The sequence below is a fragment of the Oncorhynchus tshawytscha genome, linkage group LG19 (assembly GCF_018296145.1).
Source record: "Oncorhynchus tshawytscha isolate Ot180627B linkage group LG19, Otsh_v2.0, whole genome shotgun sequence".
Taxonomy (NCBI): Eukaryota; Metazoa; Chordata; class Actinopteri; order Salmoniformes; family Salmonidae; genus Oncorhynchus; species Oncorhynchus tshawytscha.
In genome coordinates, this window is record NC_056447.1 from 20424570 (window position 1) to 20444739 (window position 20170).

At 44.7% G+C, this 20170-nt stretch overlaps 1 protein-coding gene across 8 annotated transcripts in view; it reads left to right on the forward strand.

Annotated features, from left to right (window-relative positions):
- The window catches only part of LOC112218424 (A-kinase anchor protein 13), a 100715-nt gene that overhangs the window by 16493 nt on the left and 64052 nt on the right, over positions 1 to 20170 (forward strand). For all 8 annotated transcript variants that reach the window (XM_042301445.1, XM_042301449.1, XM_042301451.1 and 5 more), the window contains exons 2-3: positions 6397 to 6440; positions 16568 to 16721. In XM_042301445.1, the coding sequence (XP_042157379.1) occupies positions 6408 to 6440; positions 16568 to 16721 (187 nt within the window). In that variant the 5' untranslated portion in view covers positions 6397 to 6407. The remainder of the gene's footprint in view (positions 1 to 6396; positions 6441 to 16567; positions 16722 to 20170) is intronic.

Below are 20170 nucleotides of genomic sequence, written 5' to 3' on the forward strand. Positions count from 1 at the left end.
AGCATTGCTTGCATAACTGTAGCAGCCATTTTGATTGAAAACAGTACTGGTTTGCTTGGGCTAAAGGCTTCTGTGTTCTGTGGTCTATTGCGAAAAAATTGCAGCCCGTTGCCCAGCCAGGCCCTCTCCCCTCTCTCCCTTTGAAGATCACAGGATGTTGTTGCTTAATAATGGGTATTTTTCTAGATATGTAGAATAATCCCCAGGCAGTGCTCCGTCATGCACCATAGGTACCCTGGCCTGTTTTTAAGGATTAATCAGGGGACATACGACTAATGTGAAACATGTTACAGTGTTTCTTGATACAGTGGAAATCGTGCTGCTATCATCACTCTCTTGTTCTAGCTATACTGTATGTGCTATTTTGACGTAGTTTTAACTTCAGGATTTTTAGACAAAAAGATTCTGCATGGTACACTCTTAGGAAAAAAAAGGTGCCATCTAGAACCTAATATGGTTCTTCGGCTGTCCTCATAGGAGAACCCTTCGAATAACTTTTTTTTGGTTTCAGATAGAACCCTTTTACATTCCATGAAGAACCCTTTTCTCAGAGGGTTCTTCATGGAACCAAAAAGGGTTCTACCTGAAACCAAAAAGGGTTCTACCTGGAACCAAAAAGGGTTCTCCTATGGGGACAGCCAAAGAACACGCTTGGAATCCTTTTTTCTAAGCATGTAGAGTGTGAAATTCTGAAAGACACGCTTGGCTAGCATCTCCTTTCCTCACAGCTTTTTGACAGCCAGGGGATGTCCAGATGCTTAATAGGTCAGAGTTCAAGCTCTTTGTGGGAGTCAGTCAGTCGATATATAGGGCTGTGTGTGTCCGTCCCTCTGTCTGGCTGTGAGGGCTTAGAGCGTCAGGGTGAGATCAGTGGGTATAATTAGAGGCAGTTGATTATCCCTCTATCCCGTCTGTATGTCTGACTCCAACAGTAGCCCATTTACTGAGGAAAGAACTAGAAACGGATCCAGGAATAGAGAGCAGGACCTGCCCCATGATGGATGCCCCCTCACTCCTCCTGATTTATTCATGATGCTGAGCTGACACTGAGCTTCCTGTTGTCCGGACCCCCACTTCCTGTTCTGTCCTGTCCTCTCCCTAATTAGAATAGTGTTTTTTTGTGGGGGTTTTGGAGCTGACCAAATGTACAGGTCGAGTTTCAGCGGTGCCAGAGAGCTAGCCAAGGCACACAACCCCCTCCCCCACCCCTTTTTTTGTGTGAATGCCTTAAGAAATTGATATGGTGTGGAAAACCGCAACCGTAATGCTGATTCTGCAGTTCGCTGCTACAGTCACTCTCCTGGCCCATCCTAGAGGGTTTTTTGCCTCTTTTTGCTGTTTCTTTTCCTTCGTCATTCTCAATCTCCCCTCTGTAGCCATGTTCAGCAGTACACTGTTCACCACTCTGCCTTCCTTCCACCCTCTGTCCCTGCCTGGTCCTGGCTGCTGGTAGAGATAGAGATGCTCCTCGCTGATGGTGATCACTTCACTGCTCAATAGGTGGATGATGTATTTGGACCAAGTTACATGTTAAACCAGCACCTGCTTAGTGTGAGGCCAGCAGCAGCAGGCCAGGCTGTCTGGTTCCTGTCTGGGGCTGAGGGTTGGCCTGGCGCTGAGGCTGGGGATGGAGTTGGAGCCTAGAGCGGGGGCTGAAACTGGGGCTGAGGCAGAGCCTGGGACTCAGGGTGGTTGGTGTTAAGCTAGGACTGGGATGTGAGCTTTGACGAGAGCAGAGTGGGGCTGGGGCTTGAGCTGCAGAAGTGGCTTATAGAGTGGGGGTTGGGCAGAGTTATGGTCTGTGTAGTTGTGCTGGTGGTTGTTGAAGGGAATTCTAGCTGGAACTTTGACTTCACAGTGCAGGATTAGCGAGCCCCTCTATGTGACTGACCGGCACCTGCAAGACTGCAATTCAGTTTAAAGTCTGTTTAAATCCGCTTTTCATTTTGTTGGTGGACATGGGTACACCGTGTGACTTGAGACTCAATAATCAGATTGCCTCTTTAAACTCCCCCCTGCAGAATGTGACTTGAAGCTGATTGCTAAACAATAGTGGGGGTGGATTATCATCTTATGTAGACAGAAGGTGGACAAGATAACAATAAGTAGGATGGGTTTTCTATTTACTCAGCTCTAGGCTCCCATTGAGCGGTTGCTTCACAGATGAAATGGATGCTGTAATGGGTTGACGAGAGCGGACATTTTCCCCAATGATACAATAAAGAGGTTAGTTGTGACTAGTTCAGTGTTGTTGTTGGAGTCTGTGTAAGGCCCGGGTAGAGCTGGTTAGACCCCAACACCCTGTTATAGGTGGGTATCACGCTCGCCAGCTCTCGTGAGATACTCCAGCATGGCAAGGGCGAGCATTGGGCCAGAAGCGTTGGGCCAGTAAACAAAAGGTTGCTGGTTTGAATACCCGAGCCGACAAGGTGAAAAATTGGTTGAATGGCCATTGAGTAAGGCACGTAACCCTCATTTGCTCCATGGGCACCATACTACTGTGGCTGAGCCTGTAAAACACATTTCACTGCACTGCACGTACCTGGTGTATGTGACAATAAAACACGGCCTGCTCTGTTCTCTCAAAACATAAACCTGTGGGGAGGCGTGTTTCTGCGTCACTCTCTGCACAAAAGCAGGCAGCCTCAAGCGTGTTTGTGTGGTTTTATGCATTGATCAAAGATAATATAATAACTGGTCCAAGTTCAAAGTGAGTTCACAGTGCATGAGGAAACAAAGTTAAAGAGGAAGTAAGCATTGCAGTTGGAAAAGTAATGTGACTGTCTCCTTAGAAGATATTCATTGCTCACTGTAGTGCAACATTGTCTGTTGTGGTCAGTGTCCCTGCACAGTTGCTCTGCCTGTCTTCCTGTTCATATCTATGAGACTCTACTTGTAATGCAAAGTGACATGTTTGGGATGAATGGCAGGGCTCGTGCCAGCCAGGACTGTTAGGCCTCTCTGTTCACTTCTCAATGGAGACACTTCCTGTTGCTGCTTTGAACAGAGCCACATCACACAGACCAGCTGACTTTGGATCAGGGTATTACATGATTATGATTTTGGTGATGATGATTTTGTTTTCATTTCGCACTTCAGTCAGGCCCATAATTATTTGCACCAATGATAACGACGAGCAAAAAAAAGACTAGAAAATAAATAATACAAATACTGAGCAATATTATATGATTGAAAAAAAGTATATTATTGTATATTTTTGATCGCATTTTTGTAGCATACAGTACAGATTAGTAGTTGTATTATTTATTTAATAGTCTTTTTTGGTCATCTTTATCAAGGGTGCCAATCATTTTGGATCTGAGATTTTACATGAAACTGAGGCAAAGGAATCACCTGCTCAAAGGAGTGAAGTTCCACCACATCTACACAGACATGTTTTAAACCTCCAGTCCATGAAAACAGTAGCCTGACGACTCACACTAAATTATTCCGCTGCTCTGTCGTTCGCTACACTCACTACATCGCCAAAAATAGGTGGATACCTGCTCATCGAACATCTCATTCCAAAATCATGGGCATTAATATGGAGTTGGTCCCCCCTTTGCTACTATAACAGCCTCCACTCTTCTGGGAAGACTTTCCACTAGATGTTGGAACATTGCTGCGGGGACTTGCTTCCATTCAGCCACAAGAGCATTAGTGAGGTCGGCACTGATGTTGGGCGATTAGGCCTGGCTCGCAGTCGGCGTTCCAATTCATCCCAAAGGTGCTTGATGGGGTTGAGATCAGGGCTTTGAGCAGGCAAGTCAAGTTCTTCCACAATGATCTCGAGAAGCCATTTCTGTATGGACCTCGCTTTGTGCACGCAGGTATTGTCTTGCTGAAACAACAAAGGGCCTTCCCCAAACTGTTGCCACAAAGTTGGAAGCACAAAATTGTCTAGAATGTCATTGTATGCTGTAGCGTTAAGATTTCCCTTCACTGGAACTAAGGGGCCTAGCCCAACCATGAAAAACAGCCCCAGACCATTATTCCTCCTCTACCAAACTTTACAGTTGGCAATATGCATTGGGGCAAGTTTGGCTTCTACCAATTGGCTTCTACCAATCCCAGATTTGTACATTGGACTGCCAGAGGGTGAAGCGTGATTCATCACTCCAGAGGCCGCGTTTCCACTGCTCCAGAGTCCAATGGTGGTGAGCTTTACACCACTCCAGCCGACACTTGGCATTGCACATGGTGATCTTAGGTTTGTGTGCGGCTGTTCGGCCATGGAAACCCATTTTATGAAGTTCCCGATGAACAGTTATTGTGCTGACGTTGCTTCCAGAGGCAGTTTGGAACTCAGTGGTGAATGTTGCTACAGAGGACAGACGATTTATATGCTCTTCAGCACCCTGCAGTCCCGTTCTGTGAGCTTGTGTGGCCTACCAATTCCACTTCACAATAACAGCACTTACAGTTGACTGGGGCATCTCTAGCAGGGCAGAAATGTGACAAACTGACTTGTTGGAAAGTTGTTATCCTATGACGGTGCAACACTGAAAGTCACTCAGCTCTTCTGTAAGGCCAATCTGCTGCCAATGTTTATCTATGGAGATTGCATGGCGGTGTGCTCGATTTTATACACCTGTCAGCAATGGGCGTGGCTGAAATAGCTGAGTCCACTAATTTGAAGGGGTGTCCACATACTTTTGTATATATAGTGTACTTTAGTCTGAGAGTGCCAGCCTTGAAGTTGTTTGTGCTGACGAGGGGCGTTGTAGAAAACAAAGTCATCATCGATTGGATCATCTCTAACCTATCAACGCTTGTGTGTTCTGCTCTGGCCCACCCCATCGTTTTCTGGACCTATCAGATGGCCCAGAATGTGTTCACATTCGGTGAAGGGTCGGGAGGTACTCAGATCCAGACTCATTGCCAGAGAAGAAACTAACGTCCGTGGGCGTGGCGTAGTGTTTGGCGGGAGCAAGGAGTCTGGGTAGCCAGGCAATAAAAACAGCTCACAAAATACTAAACTATTTAGACCTTATTCATCAACAACAAAAGCCCAAACCTCAGGAATTGTCTCTCTCTCAGTCTGCAGCGTTCTACACAGAGAAAGAAAGCAGGGTCATTCCATATGATTTCATTTACTTTCTGACTGCACGCCTTTTGATTTGAATGAAACCTTTCATGTGCTGAGTGGTAGAAGTGGTCAGGAAGGGACTTTTTGGACCTGAATGACAAAACATTCAGGAGATAGAGAGCCTCCAAATGGACCCAGTTTGCATAAAACCCACCCCACCATATCATCCATGTTACGTCGTCTGAGGTGTTTGTGTTGTGACCGCCAACGGTTGAGATGCAGCATACTCTTGAGTTCAAGGTGTCATTTCAAGTCTTCAGACCACTGCAATTTTGCTGGTACACCATTGAAATATAAATTGAATTGAAACTTTTACATCCAATTACTACCGGAAAGATGGCCGCTGGTCCATCCACCATCAAATGCCAAATTGAATGGAGATGTCTATTCTATTATCTATATTTCTGTGATTTCAATACGGTTCCCATGGAGGAGTGACTGTTTTGATTTAGAAACAATGGATATTCCTACTTAAGTCAACATTCTCTGATGTGTGGACCTCCAACCATCTTTGTGGTAGCATTTGAAAGTTTGAACGTTTATTCACATTTGAGTCCATTTATCAGCCAATACGCGACACCCATCTTGGATTCAAGAGTATGCTGTGTCTCAACCGATGGAAGGCACAACACAAACACCTCAGATTATGACACAAGTTTCATTAAAACACTTTTTTTTTCTCTCTTCTCAATAAATCATCAAATAGCTGTTTGTAAGCTTTCACATTGGTATCAGACTCAACCGTTTATCTTTTTCAGTGGTGAAGACATGGTGTCTAATGGTGGGGTGGGTTTTATGCAACATGGCCTAACTTTGAGCACCTCTAACTTTGAGCACCTCAATCTCCTGAATGTTTTAGCAGTTCGGTTCAAAAAGTAACTTTCTGACCACTTCTACAATGGTCAAACATGTATGGATGGCTTCGTTTCGAATCAAAAGGGGTGCAGTCAGTAAGTGAACGGAATCATATGAAACGACCCACCAGCTAGACGCCTTAGTTTAGAGAAAAGGGGAAAGGGAGAAACAGGGTGGCCATTAAAGGCCCAGGCAACTAAGTTACTGTAATGTGCTCTTAATTATGGTTATTAGGCCTGATTTTTGTCTGTTAAATGCCTCGTCTGATCCCAAGCCTGGTGTTGCTGCAGGCCAAACCGCCATCCGTGGGCTGACTCAGGCTGTTGGCCGATTGTGTGGACTGATACAGAGAAGTGGTAGCGTGAGGCTGTATAATGGCTGCTTACCTCATGCTGCCCTCTGCTTCTGGGTTTACTACTGCAACACTGATGGTCTCTCTCCTCTCTCCACAGTGTCCAGTGTCATGAAACTAAATCCACAGCAAGCTCCGCTATATGTAAGTACTCCACTTTAATCCCAAATCTGTCTGCTGCATCTGAGGAAATGGATTCAAAGCATCAAAACATATTATGGCTATTTTCTATTGCTAATTAAAAGTTATATTTTGGTGACATGTAAATTATATAGTGTTGTTGAAATATTTGGATTAAAGGAACCTAAGAATAAAATAGAGAATTGCATTCATTATATAGATAGATCGTACATAAGATGTATGTGTACATAACATTGGGTTGAGTGAGTGATAGATAGAGGCCTGTCTGTTCTCTGTGACGATGAGGGTGGGTTGTAAGGGCTGTGCTGGATAATTGCATGTTGGTGCTTTGTTTGGGTTCGAGCATGTTCCATTCGATTTACACGGGGTATGAGGTGCCCACGTGTCACAAGGGTGGCTGGGCTGGAGACATAACACTGTTACTAGATTATGTGGCAAACCTGTTAGACTCTGTTTAAACATGCAGGCTGTACCTCCCGGTAAAGCTGGTTGTCCATGTTCACCCTGTGTGTTAAACCAGACCGTCTGGTCTATCTGAACATGGATATATAATGGCCGTGTGTTGTCTGTGCTGGTGGCGAGGTCCTCGCCCTATTGTCTTAGTGATACCAAGTCTGCTTTGTAAACATAGTTTAGTATTGCTGCTCGTATCCTAGAACAGAATGTGTGGGTTAAATAAGTTAAAGATTTGCTTTGACTTTGTTATGTTGTTCTTTAAATTTGTAATTTTTTAAGACAAAACATGTTGATGCATCCAGGCAGGGAGGGAAATGTGACATATGACCCATCTCTGTAAAGTAACCAGTGCTTGACTTGCACTGAAATAGGTGCCGGTACTCATTTTGGGTACTGTTTATATTTAGGTGCAGGAACCCAACAATAGGTTTGAGCTAATATTCTATAAGAGGTGCAGGAACTCAAGGAGTAGAACATTTGAGGTGCCAGGACTCAGTTCCCGGTAAGCTCCTGCCCAAGTCAGGCACTGAAAGTAATTCCTAAGTGGGCCTTAAAACGGTGACCGAAGCACTTTGACTTGGCAGTGCGACACCGTTTTTAGGTTGCCAGTGAATGTTTTTAGCTGGTCATGTTAGTTTTTGCTTCACAATTCGCTTTTTGAAAGTGTATTATTATTGAGATGTATTCAAAAAACAATGGGTATGCAACAATGGGTATGCAAACCAGGTATTCAAAAAGTTGGTTGAATATTTGCGGTGTGCAATTTAGTCATCATACTCTGTTTGAAAGAATGTTTCTAAAGGCTTTCCCAGAAAACCTTCCCAATGAAATGTTGACTAAAAATAAGGACTATAATGATGTCATGATGATTTGAACCAATCGCGGGGGGGCATTTGTTTCGCAAACTCTGCCATCACATGTAACCTACGCTGTACATTGTACAGTACAGCTAGCCAAACACAACAGTCTCTTACTAGGCGAGCAATTGAGTCTAAAGGGCAACTACACCCTCCAATTTCTTATGATGATTGTTCCCAGAGCTCAAAAGTGGTCTTCTGATGTGGTCGTTGTTTTATTTTTTTTCTCCCTCCTAACAATCAAAGTGAATATGATACTGTTAAGTTAATTCAAATGTAATTATTTGTATATGGAGGGTAGGCTATTATAGGCTGTAGGCTACTTGCGCAAATGAAAGATAACGTTTAAATGTTGCGGACATCATCCGTTTCCCGGGCATGCTAATTTAAAAGATGGCTAGTCATAAATTATCCTGGTTCAGCGCCGGGGAAAATTGGTGCCACCAAATCCTGCTGGTGCCATCAACTGAAAAAGTTGGTCTAGAACCCTGCTCATAAGTGGAGTCAATGGACAATGTTATCTGTGTGACAATCTCGGTGATGCGAATGGGAGGCCTGCGTGAGTTAGGGATATCTCAACCATCTCCGTGGCCTATTGTTAGTGTGTAGCATGAGTTGGCTCTAGAGGCCTGTAACTGGGTGTGTGGGTGTGGCTTTGGATGGGGCCTGGCTTCATGTTGCCATTGGATCCCTGAGCTGAGCTTTCAGCTCGGCCTGTGGAGCGGAAGCGGGTACATTGAAGAGAGGGGGAAGGGGGGGGTTGTTGCTGTGTGATGTGCGCCCCGGCAGCGTCTGATTTCAGCGAGCAGCCACACGAAGAAGGGGATCAGCTGCACACAGCTAGGTCTGGGCTCTCCTCCTGGCAGAGCCTTCTGAGCATGCTCAGTACACCAAACAGGAAACCCAGGGCCATCAGACATATAGTAGGAACAGGCTCCAGTCTTCCTCTGACAGCCAGGGGTTTTAATTGGGCAGAGACAGGAGACGTCTGTGTCAAATCAGCACTCTAGATGTGGTTTAGGAAGGAGACGTCGTTCATGCAATATGTGCTGATTCATCCTCATTAACAGGGAGGTAAGCAAACAGAACCTGATCACTCTGAGGATGCGATCCCAGCCCTCCTCTCCACCACAGATATTCTGCTCTCAGACACGAGATCAGCTATTACGACTCTGATCTAATACATTCATACAGTCCTTAGCTAGCCTCAGATCTGTGGCCTGCTGTATTACCAAGGCTGGAAAGAGTACTGAAGTATTGTGACTTTAATGACATTTTATTCAAGTAGAAGTAAAATTACTGGAGTAAAAAAATGACTCAAGTAAAAGTAAAATGTAGCATTTAAAAAGTACTCAGGGTAAAAGTAATTGAGTTACTTTAAAAATAAAAACATTGACCTTGATAATTAGCTAATTTCACTAAGGTTACCTGAATGTTGTTACATACATTCAACGGAAAAGGAAGAGGAAATTAATGTGCAGTACTAATTTCACAAACTCCCCCTTTCACTCACTCACCAGGAGTGGAAACTGAAATATCCTCATCAAGTAGAGGTACTGTTACTTCAATTACATTTTACTCAAGTAGAAGTAAAATGACTAATTTGGAAAAATACTCGGAAAAGCTACTCAGTTACATTAACAAGAGTAGTTGTAATTAGTACTTTACACCTCTGCGTATTACCTCATTTTGCAGCTCAGCACTTGCTTTAAAACTCTACTTGGCTGAGTTTACTGACGTCAATCAAGACTGACGTGTATCTCGTGACTAAAACGGCGTTCTCTGGAAGCGTGTGACCTATCCCTCTTTGTGCCTGTTGTGGTGGGCCATGCTAACTAGAGGATTCTGTCAGGAATCCAGGAATCCTCCTTAACACATTGTCTAGGAGTACCTCTCCTACACTCAGCCTGGTGTTGTCTTACCTTCCTCAGAACTAGAAAGCTGCAGATCAACGTGACTGAGATGTGCTGCAGTCTGTGGTCACGCTTTTATGCTAGCTTCCTGCCTGTGTGTCCGCTGTCTCCTGTGCATTACGTGACGCCTGCCACCTTTCTGTTCTAAATATTGAACAGTGAACATAAAAAAAATCAAGTAGCAACTGAACTCAAGTAACCCCTTGTTCTAAAAGAACACATTATAAGTTAAGTGGTGTGAGAGCAGTTGATACGCTTTGAAACACATGGCTGGTTAGGCCCTAGGGGTTGCAGAACGAGAGAGGGAGTGACTAGCTACACACATGGAGAAGTTCATTCCTTCTCCTCTGTTGGTCTCACTCTCTCTTTCTATGTCTGTTCCTGTCTCCTCACCTTAGACAATGAGACGGTGAGCTCAGAGTTGGCCCCCCCTGGCCCTATGGTCCCCTCGCGCTGGGTGTGGTGTGAGTAGAGAGTCAGGAATGTAACAGGGCTGGGGCCACTCGTGACAGTGACTCATTCACATGTGCGGGGTGCGCTAGTGTGGCTGGGTTGTGTCTGTACAGGGACCCATTTCAGCAAGGGATCCTGCACATACAAGCTCAAGAAAAAGCAGTTTTGTTCACCTGATAAGTGTGTTGTAACTTGTTTCATTTGAAGGCTCTGATTTTCAGCCGTCAGGGACAACTCTGGTCATGGCCTTGGTTAAGTGCTAAATAAGTTAGAGCAGGGGAACAGTGTGGCTAATTCAATCAGATGCCCTGCCCTCCGTGGATTTGATGTAATTGTTCCAGCCAAGAGAGCAAATGTAGGAATACAGAGTCTGTGTCCTGCCCTTCTAGAAAGCCTGGGTGTGTGTGCTGTCGGGATACTTTATGCCCTTGGAGTAATACAGCTGTCTCTGAAGAGGAGGAAACACACTCTTACACACACACACACACACACACACACACACTGGGCCCGAGAGCCACCCAGTCTTTTTTGGTGTGAGTGGTGTCAAGGTTAGTCTGTCATTAGAGTACCTCAGTAGCAGGCAGCCATGCAGGAGCTCCTCCTTGGACTGTCTCTCTCTGGGGTTATTTCCAGTTAGGAGCTCCTCCTTGGACTGTCTCTCTCTGGGGTTATTTCCAGTTAGGAGCTCCTCCTTGGACTGTCTCTCTCTGGGGTTATTTCCAGTCAGGAGCTCCTCCTTGGACTGTCTCTCTCTGGGGTTATTTCCAGTTAGGAGCTTCTCCTTGGACTGTCTCTCTCTGGGGTTATTTCCAGTCAGGAGCTCCTCCTTGGACTGTCTCTCTCTGGGGTTATTTCCAGTCAGGAGCTCTTCCTTGGACTGTCTCTCTCTCTGGGGTTATTTCCAGTCAGAAGCTCCTCCTTGGACTGTCTCTCTCTTATTTCCAGGGAGCTTATTTCCAGTCAGGAGCTCCTCCTTGGACTGTCTCTCTCTGGGGTTATTTCCAGTCAGGAGCTCCTCCTTGGACTGTCTCTCTCTGGGGTTATTTCCAGTCAGGAGCTCCTCCTTGGACTGTCTCTCTCTGGGGTTATTTCCAGTCAGGAGCTCCTCCTTGGACTGTCTCTCTCTGGGGTTATTTCCAGTCAGGAGCTCCTCCTTGGACTCACTCTCTGGGGTTATTTCCAGTCAGGAGCTCCTCCTTGGACTGTCTCTCTCTGGGGTTATTTCCAGTCAGGAGCTCCTCCTTGGACTCACTCTCTGGGGTTATTTCCAGTCAGCTTTTAAAACTACCTCTGATGTTGATCTCTGGAACAGCATCACAAACAACCCCAGAATGCCTAAGAACACGCTAGACTAGAGGCAAACCACTCCAGACCCAAGAGCAGTGGAACCGTTGGACTCTTAATGGAATGGTTGGGACATTTGTTCTATGAACTTATCTGTCAAGATTCTGGTACACATGTAGCTTACATAATTTGGAACTCATAATCACGTTTTCAAATCCATCAAAAGTATATAAAAAAGGAGGAAGGGAAGCTCTGCTAAGGTACACAATAGTAGATTTTGGTAGACACAAGGTGCTCTTTGGTAAACGAAGTTTAAAAACTCCTACGGGTTTTTCCTGCATGAAGTACACCCTGACAAAGGTCATGCAACCAAAACACGTCAGAGTTGGTTTCCATTCCATACAAATATAGGCATTTTAATGAATTATATGAAGAGTGCCTTGGTCCTCCTTTCTTTTTGATACATAAAAATTATATTTCACAAACCCCTGCAGGGTGGTCTATTGGCAAATGTTTTGGTTTAGTTCTCTTTTTGCTCTTGCTCTCTTTCTTTCGGCTTCAACACCTGTTGTCTATATTGGGCTTTTACAGTAGAAGTGGCCCAGGGCCCAGTTTACCATTACTGTGCATGCTCTTCCTCCTGAACACCACTGCATTTTACTCTCATGTTGTGATTCATTCTTTTTTCCAACGAGTCTTTTTTTTGTCTTCAGCCTTTCTCATTGTTGAGAAGCACTTCATGGTTTCACTTTGTATTGCTTGGATATGTTTTAGACTGTGACCTTTTGTACTTTTGATTGCTTGAAATAAAATATTTGTCCTCAGAGGCCTTCCGATCGCCTTTTATATCGCTGATGACAGTCCTGAAGCCTTTTCCAAACAAGTCATACTGGCTGCTCAAATGATTTAATAGCTTTGTGTCACAGGATTTTGTCATTTGACCTCGGTCTAAAACCTGTCTAACTCCCTAGCCACTTTTACATAGTGGAAAAACCTTTTGACTGTTCTAAATAACAACAATTAAAATGAAGTTACTTCTTTCTCCCTCATCACGCCCAACTGGCATCTCCAAATAGAAGCCTCTGTTCAGAGCACAGGCTCCAGTAAACCAATCAGCAAGCCACGTCTGCCACCCTAGGGCCATGTCAACACCACGGAGTAGGACACATCAACAGGTTAAGGAGGTGTGTCCTCCACATCGATCAGAAGACAGGGAGGAAGGGAGCTGCAGACAGACATGCCAGCTACCCTCCTCTTTTTGTGTTGCCGTCGGCTACTCATGTAGAAAATGGCTGCTGCAGTTACAGCAGAAAGATCCCATTACTAATCTCTACCTGTAAAACAAGGGTCTTTCTTTCAGATGATCTGCTCTACCACATAGACAAAAACAGACTTTTAAGATACATACATAAATGTAAAGAGCTCCAGGCCAAATACGTTTTGCACCTACACTATGTATACAAAAGTATGTGGACACTCCTTCAAATGAGTGGATTTGGCTATTTCAGCCACACCCATTGCTGACAGGTATATACAATCGAGCACAAAGCCATGCAATCTCCATAGACAAACATTGGCTGTATTTGCACTCACCGTATATAGACTTTTTGTTTTCTTTTGTTCTACTGTATTATTGACTGTATGTTTTGTTTATTCCATGTGTAACTCTGTGTTGTTGTATGTGTCGAATTGCTACGCTTTATCTTGGCCAGGTCGCAGTTGCAAATGAGAACTTGTTCTCAACTAGCCTACCTGGTTAAATAAAGGTGAAAAAAAATAAAATTAAAATGGCCCATACCGAAAAGCTCAGTGACTTTCAACAGGGCACCGTCATTGGATGCCACCTTTCCAACAGAATTGGTAGGGCTCACAAGCTCACAGAACGGGACCGCTGTACTAAAGTGAGTAGCAAGTTAAAATCCTCTGTCCTTGGTTGCAACACACAATACCGAGTTCCAAACTGCCTCTGGAAGCAATTTAAGCACAATAACTGTTAGTCGGGAGCTTCATGAAATGGGTTTCCATGGCCGAGTAGCCGCACACAAGCCTAAGATCACCACGTGCAATGCCAAGCGTCTACGAGCAGGTGTCCACATACTTCTGGTCATGTGGTGTATACAAGATGAACCATAGGATGGCTGGGGGTTTTCTGTCCTCAGGCAGTTGGTTCTAAGCACAGCTGTATGTTAAACAGTGCTAGTGTACACGGTGCAAGAGCTTTCCCATTGGTTCAAAGCATAGCTTTATGTTAAAGTATGTGCTGCAGTGTTAGCCTATATGGTTTTCATACTATATTCCCCTGTATTGTGCCTCTCCTCCTCTAACCGCTTGTCATCAGCCACAGACAGACCAGCTGATTGGCATTCAGCACTGAAGGATGTGTGCAGTCTGTCCAAAGTCAACAGTCGTGTCCACATACGCCCACTGTACGTCATTGAACATACAAAGCTAGCTAGCTAGCCGCTACAAAGACTACAATTGGTAGCTCCGGACCTGTCGCGTGTATTTGGGATTTTTTTTTTTTTTGCGTGTGACTGAGTAAACTATGCATTCTTCTTACCCATGACATCTATGTTTCCCACATGCATTTTCCATCTTCAGTGTTTATTTCTATATGAAAAGATCCTGCCACTGAAGGAGAGAGATGGGTTATTTGGACTAGTCAGTACCTTTCTGTCCCCCTATCTGTTATTCATGCTGCATGTGATAAGGTGGATATGATGTGGACCTGTGAGGAAAACAACAGACGGTAGGCAGACAGCTCCAGCAGTACAGTGCTTTGGACCGGCCCATGGGTAACCTAGAAATAAGGAAACAGGAAACATAGTCATCCTCCAATCTTACCTTCTTCCTCTCAGGCTTCTTCCTCTCCTGATATGTGCAGCTGTCTGTCACACTGGACCATGCGCTGGTTGAAGCGGAATGACAGGTAGTCATGTGTTTACACTGGGTCCCTCAAATACAACAGACCTGTCAGAGAACTGCACACAGCCTGGTTGTAACTCCAGGCTGGGGGCTCTATCAATTTGAAGAGTTCTTAGTATAAAGAGGTCTCTAAAAAAAATTATCATTCGTTATAATACACACACACACACACACACACACACACACACACACACACACACACACACACACACACACACACACACACACTTGTGCAATACGCTGTAATTAAGTAAGGCAGGGTAATTATTGTTTTAACAGGGTTTGTTTTTATGTATTCAGCCGAGTATTCTGCCCTACATGATGGGTTGATAGTGCTATAATAAAACACAGCCTCTTCCTACCGTAATAAACAGATGCTGATACCTGCCCGTGGGTCTTTTTGTTCTCCTATATTTCTGTGTTTGTTTCTCCTCTGGTTTAGAATAGGGATGGGGGGTGGGGATCGATACAGTAGAGCAGTGTTTCCACTGGAAAATGTGTTAGCTGTGGGGGGCAGTTAGTGGTAGTGACATGAATTAGAGCCCACTAATTCATGTTCATCACAAAAGGAGAGCGTTGGAAATGTCTTTTCAGGTTCCGACAAAAACCTAGTTCTGACAGCCTTTGTCAGAGCACTTTATTCTTCTGGGCTTTTGGAAAAGATTTCCAATGCCCTCCTGTAATTGAGCTCCTTGATGGGGGGGCGTTGATGGAGAGCCGGCTGAATGCTCTCCCTGCAGTCTGTTCCTCAAGTCTGTTTTGATCTGCAATAACAGAAAGAAAGATAAGAGAAGGGAGAGGGACAAAGAGAGTCAATCTACTTTCACATTTAAATGTTCTTACTCGTTTCATTGCAGAGAAGTCCCTCTCAGAATTAACAGAATACACGGGTATAGTCAGGAGTAGTCTGCCCCCACTCATCAAACTGCGAGGCCAGCTGTAACATTGCCGTCAGCTGGTCCAACCCCTAAAATACAGGTGTTTCAACCCCTGAACTACAGGTGTTTATCCTCTCACTTGAGAACGCAGCCTGAGGTCCCAACACACCCCAGAATCTCCAGGGGTTGGAACCTCCGGTCTAGGCTGTCCTGGAGCCCAACAAGATATGGATTCATGACCTAATTAGTTAATCCAACACACATGATGTAACATTGGTTCCATCACAGCATTTGAAAACACACCTCCTCTCTGAACCAAGCCCAGAACTGCTCCCTGGTCTTGGTCGTCTCCACCTGGTCTCTCTCTCCTCCGCCTCCTTGATGTTGAATGCTCCCAGACCCATTGGGTCGAGGTCCTGGTGGAGTTGGCTCAGAAATAAACACATAATCCTGCAGACTAGTACAGACTAAATATGCACCATTTTTTTTTTGTTGCCCTTAGCTAGCTAACGTTAGTCAAACAAACAAGCTAATGTACCTTTCTTGCAATTTCTCATGCAGGAGCACTCTGAGGTGATTCAAGTGAATTGTGTTTCGCGCCGCAGAGCGTCTGTATCGAGCACTGGTCACAGGCACGCTGTGTTTCTTGGGTTGCAGGCTGCCTTCAACAGCGCACGGAGCTAAATAACCTTCAGAACTGTTGAACCCAGAATGGATGATCTATTTACTAAGAAAAGAGAATGTGCATTACAGAACTTTATTGAAACTATGTTTGGTAGAAATATATTATGTTACTTTTGGTGTAGCAGGAATGATTCTGCTGTGGCGCAGCGCCACACTTAATTGAACGCAGAGGAAACACTGCAGTAGAGTATCGCAATATAATCTTTGCCGATTGCATTTGTGAAATGCAAAAAATAAAACCCATCCTTTTTTTTTTTGCTAGCGCTAGTCGGTTATAACGATAGGTTATCCTCCGTCTTCTTTTGAAATGTTTTAAAGAGTGTGCCAACATGTTTTGAGCACTTTTATCCCCGACACGGATTTCCTCACGCTCTCTCTTGTCTTTCTGCCGCAGACATATACAGAACAATATGTTTGGAACATCGAATCACAATCAAATCGCAGTACTGAATTGCAATACATATAGTATAATCGCAATACATTTCGTATCAGCACCTATGTATTGTGATAATATCGTATCATGAGGTCCCTGGCATTTCCCAGCCCTAGTTTAGAGAGTAGGTCATTTCCTTTGCCATTCTGATGCAAGCTCTAAAGAAGTAAACTGAGTTAAACCAATCCAAGTATGTGGCTCAAATGTACAGTATAACTGCATTTCCATCCATCTTGTCTTTTTCCAGGGTGAGTGTCTTCTGACGGTGCAGCTTGGTGATGAAGATCATTTGGAGGATGAGGAGGATGTAGAGTTCTACCTGCTGTTTGCTGGCACCAACCAGAGGCACCTGACCAGCACCTTGAGGATCAGCCATGTCACCCTGCAGGCCGTGTGCCCAGGTAAGTCCCACAATGCACCACAGGGCGTAAAGGTCCCAAACATTCCATTGAACAGGCCAATGGAAAGTACAGGAGTACTGCCACGCTGCAGGCCGTCTGTCTCCACAACACTTCGAGTCGTATTGTATCCGTTGCCACACTGTACACCACACATGGCTACTCAAGTTCACGCAATCCCACACACCCGCAGCCCAATGACTTACCATACCACCATGAGTCCTGGCACTATGGCCGGCATTTTTCCAGATTGAAACTAGACTAATAATTCACTCTGAGACAGTCAAACACACACTGCACTTATGGCTAGAGACCTCTAATTGCTGTTGATGTTCGGAGACATTCCATCTTAATGTAACGGATGTCGGAAGTGGAGGAAAACCTGACAAGGCTTTAGAGAAGTAAACACCGATATATTCAGCTCCTGAAAGCCTTGCCCCGAGCGTGTGTGCATATTGACCCTAGGTACCTGTATAAGGACATGTATTTCCACTCCTTTCCCTTAGTATTAAACAGAATGGAATAACTCAATCCTTATCTCGAAAATCCCTTTTCCCAAAGTAGTAAACACACCATAGCCTAATAAATACCTCCACAAGCCTTGCTGTCATCAGTCAGCCTTACAGTGTGTGTCCGCGTGCCAATCCAGTAAACCATTTCTCCCCCAATGTCGGGATACCTTATCTAGCCTATCTACAATACGCTTCATCCCTGCTGTCGCAGCGCTAAATTAGGTAGAACTGGATGTGCTGCAGACTGTTTGAAACATTCCCTCTGTGAGGTTTAGTGGCTACGGTGTCATCTACATAATATAAAATGACCTCACAGCGTAGCTACGGTACATTTCTTCGTCCTGTGGACAGAGCCACAGCAGCAGCAACCGTGTCGTTGGCCTGTTGATATACACAAAACTCCACGGCTCAGTGCGGTGCCAGACAATCAGGGAAGACATGGAGTGAAAGTGAAATAAACGTCTGTGTGCTCTGACAGATGGGCGGCTAGTTGACGGAGAGAGTCCTAGTGAGGCCGGAGGAGGGGGGTGGAAGATTCCAGTGGAATGGCTCCATGTGCGTCCCAAATGGCACCCTATTCTCTATTTACAGCGGTGCACTACTTTTTTACCACGGCCCACAGTATAGACAGTACGGTGCTGTTTGGGACAATCTGACTGTAACACAGGCCCCTGTGCAGCAGCAGCTCCTTGGCACGGCCTGTGTAATCAATCCAGTGTAAGAACACTTAAAGGATTTTGGCCAGTGCATCAAGACCTTCAAATGAAGAAGAGCTTCAGAAAGCTCTGTCATCCTCCTCAGGTGCACTTCTGTCTCCCTCACAGAGCTCTGCCGCCGCCGGTGGTCCCGGCTCTTGTTATCGTGAAACTGATGGTTGCTAGGACGTTTTTATCAACAGGATTTAAACATTGACATTTTGTTTTTTTAACCCCACGGGACAGTCAGACGAGAGATGAGGTTTTAAACAGCATTCTGGTGCTGGACGGTGGTACTGGTTGTGTGTTTGTCTGTGTGGCAGAGCCGTTTGGATGAACCAAATCTTTTATAGTTGCACGCACACTCACCCACACACACGCCCGCACACACCACTCTTCATGGGCAAATAGAGACATTTTACATGGGTTTTCAGCTAATGATGTGTGCTTTTTGCTTACACTGCGATGGGACGAGCCTCTTGGCAGCTGACACAGGAATGTCGTCTTTGTTTATGACTGCTTCTCTTCTACATGTACACCACTCTCCCAGTCCTTGGAAATACATTGTTGACAATGTGAGAACTTTGCTCCATAATTATATCTGTCTCAGTCTGGTCATTGGTAGTAAACCATGTTTTCATCCACGGGGTGTTTGTCTAGGCAGCCTTAACCAGAAGATGTCCGAGAGATAAATCCAAAATATATTTTTGTCCGGCAGAAAAGTCGTTTTTATATTTAACCCCGGCTTCAGTTATCACCCTGATCACGGCTGACAAAAAAAAACATGGCTGACATGTGGCATATTGATGATGTCGTGATGGCTGCCCCAGCTCGGATTTATCTGTGTTTGTGTTGTGTGTATGGACGTCAGCAGAGCCATGAATAGGAGTGGGTGGGCCTCCTGAATGTTTGCGTGCTGTCCCCCCTGTCCCCTCAGACCTGTGTCATGTGTCATCAATAAAAATATGGCTCTCACATGGCCTTTTGCTGTGGAGTCCATTCATTTTCAGAACAGGGAGGGACATAGTAAAGGAACAGAACAGTACATCATGTCACTAAGCCATGTCTTAACCCTTTACACTCGTGGGAATTGGCCTATATGGATAGGGCTCCATGGAAATGTTTCTTACAGAAGAAATATGAAAAGCATAACCATGATAGCAATTGAACGTTTTGGGGGAAATTATTAGACCAAAGTTGAGGACACAACAGTTCACCTGACAAGACTGAATCCAAACATTACACTGTTGATTTTACATTTACTGTACTTGTCGCCACATTCTGAAAATACTCTGGATACATTCAGTACCATGATACGACTATTCCTGGGAAATGTGGGGTCAGCTAAACATAAGACCAAGAAATGCTAAGGGTTTGAGTGAGAGGACTAACTGGTGTCACCACGTGGCCACACAGGCGCACACCTCTCCAAAGTGTGCACGGTTCCTAAGTCATTTCAATGCACTTTTGTGACTCAAAATAGAGTCTTCAACGACAGTATAAGGTGCTACAGTATATACTTCAACTACAGTATATTTCTTAGCTCTCCTAGCTGTGCCGTTGAGGAACTAGAGCAAGCACACTTGCCACTGTTTTGTTTGGAACACAGCCCTGCATCACACAATCACTGTTGTTTACACAATCCCCCAAGAAACGTCCCATTATAAATGTTCTATTGCCAACATGACTAGCTAAGTTCTAAAATACGATATTACAGTGTTAGGCCTTCACAGGGAAACAGATCATACTGTTGGGGCGCATGGAAAGGAGTGGTGTGCATTCAGGTGGTTGTTTTCTTCGTAGGAGACAAACATAGGCTCATTATGTTCAGGACAACCCCGGGTATGACGCCATGTCATCTTGTAACTGTACATCAAACACTGACCATAAACGTCAACACTGTATATGACATGGGTTTTATGATATGGAAATGTGAAGTGTATGACATCAAAGCAGTATTTATTATAATCCTCACCATCTCATCTTTCAGAATACATCGAGTGCTCTTAATTTACAGCATTTCCCTTCACTCAGACAACAAAACATTTGCAAAAGTTGCCCAATTACCAGGAGGGATTTTCAAGCCACATACGGGTACGAGGGTGAAGGGCTAGACACTTTTCATAGATGCTAACAGGTTTTGATGGTTATCACCCCTGTTTGCGACACTTGTAGCTAATGGATATTCCTCTGATTGTGAGAATAGCATATTTACCTGTTGGTTCACTGGCTTCTACAATAATAC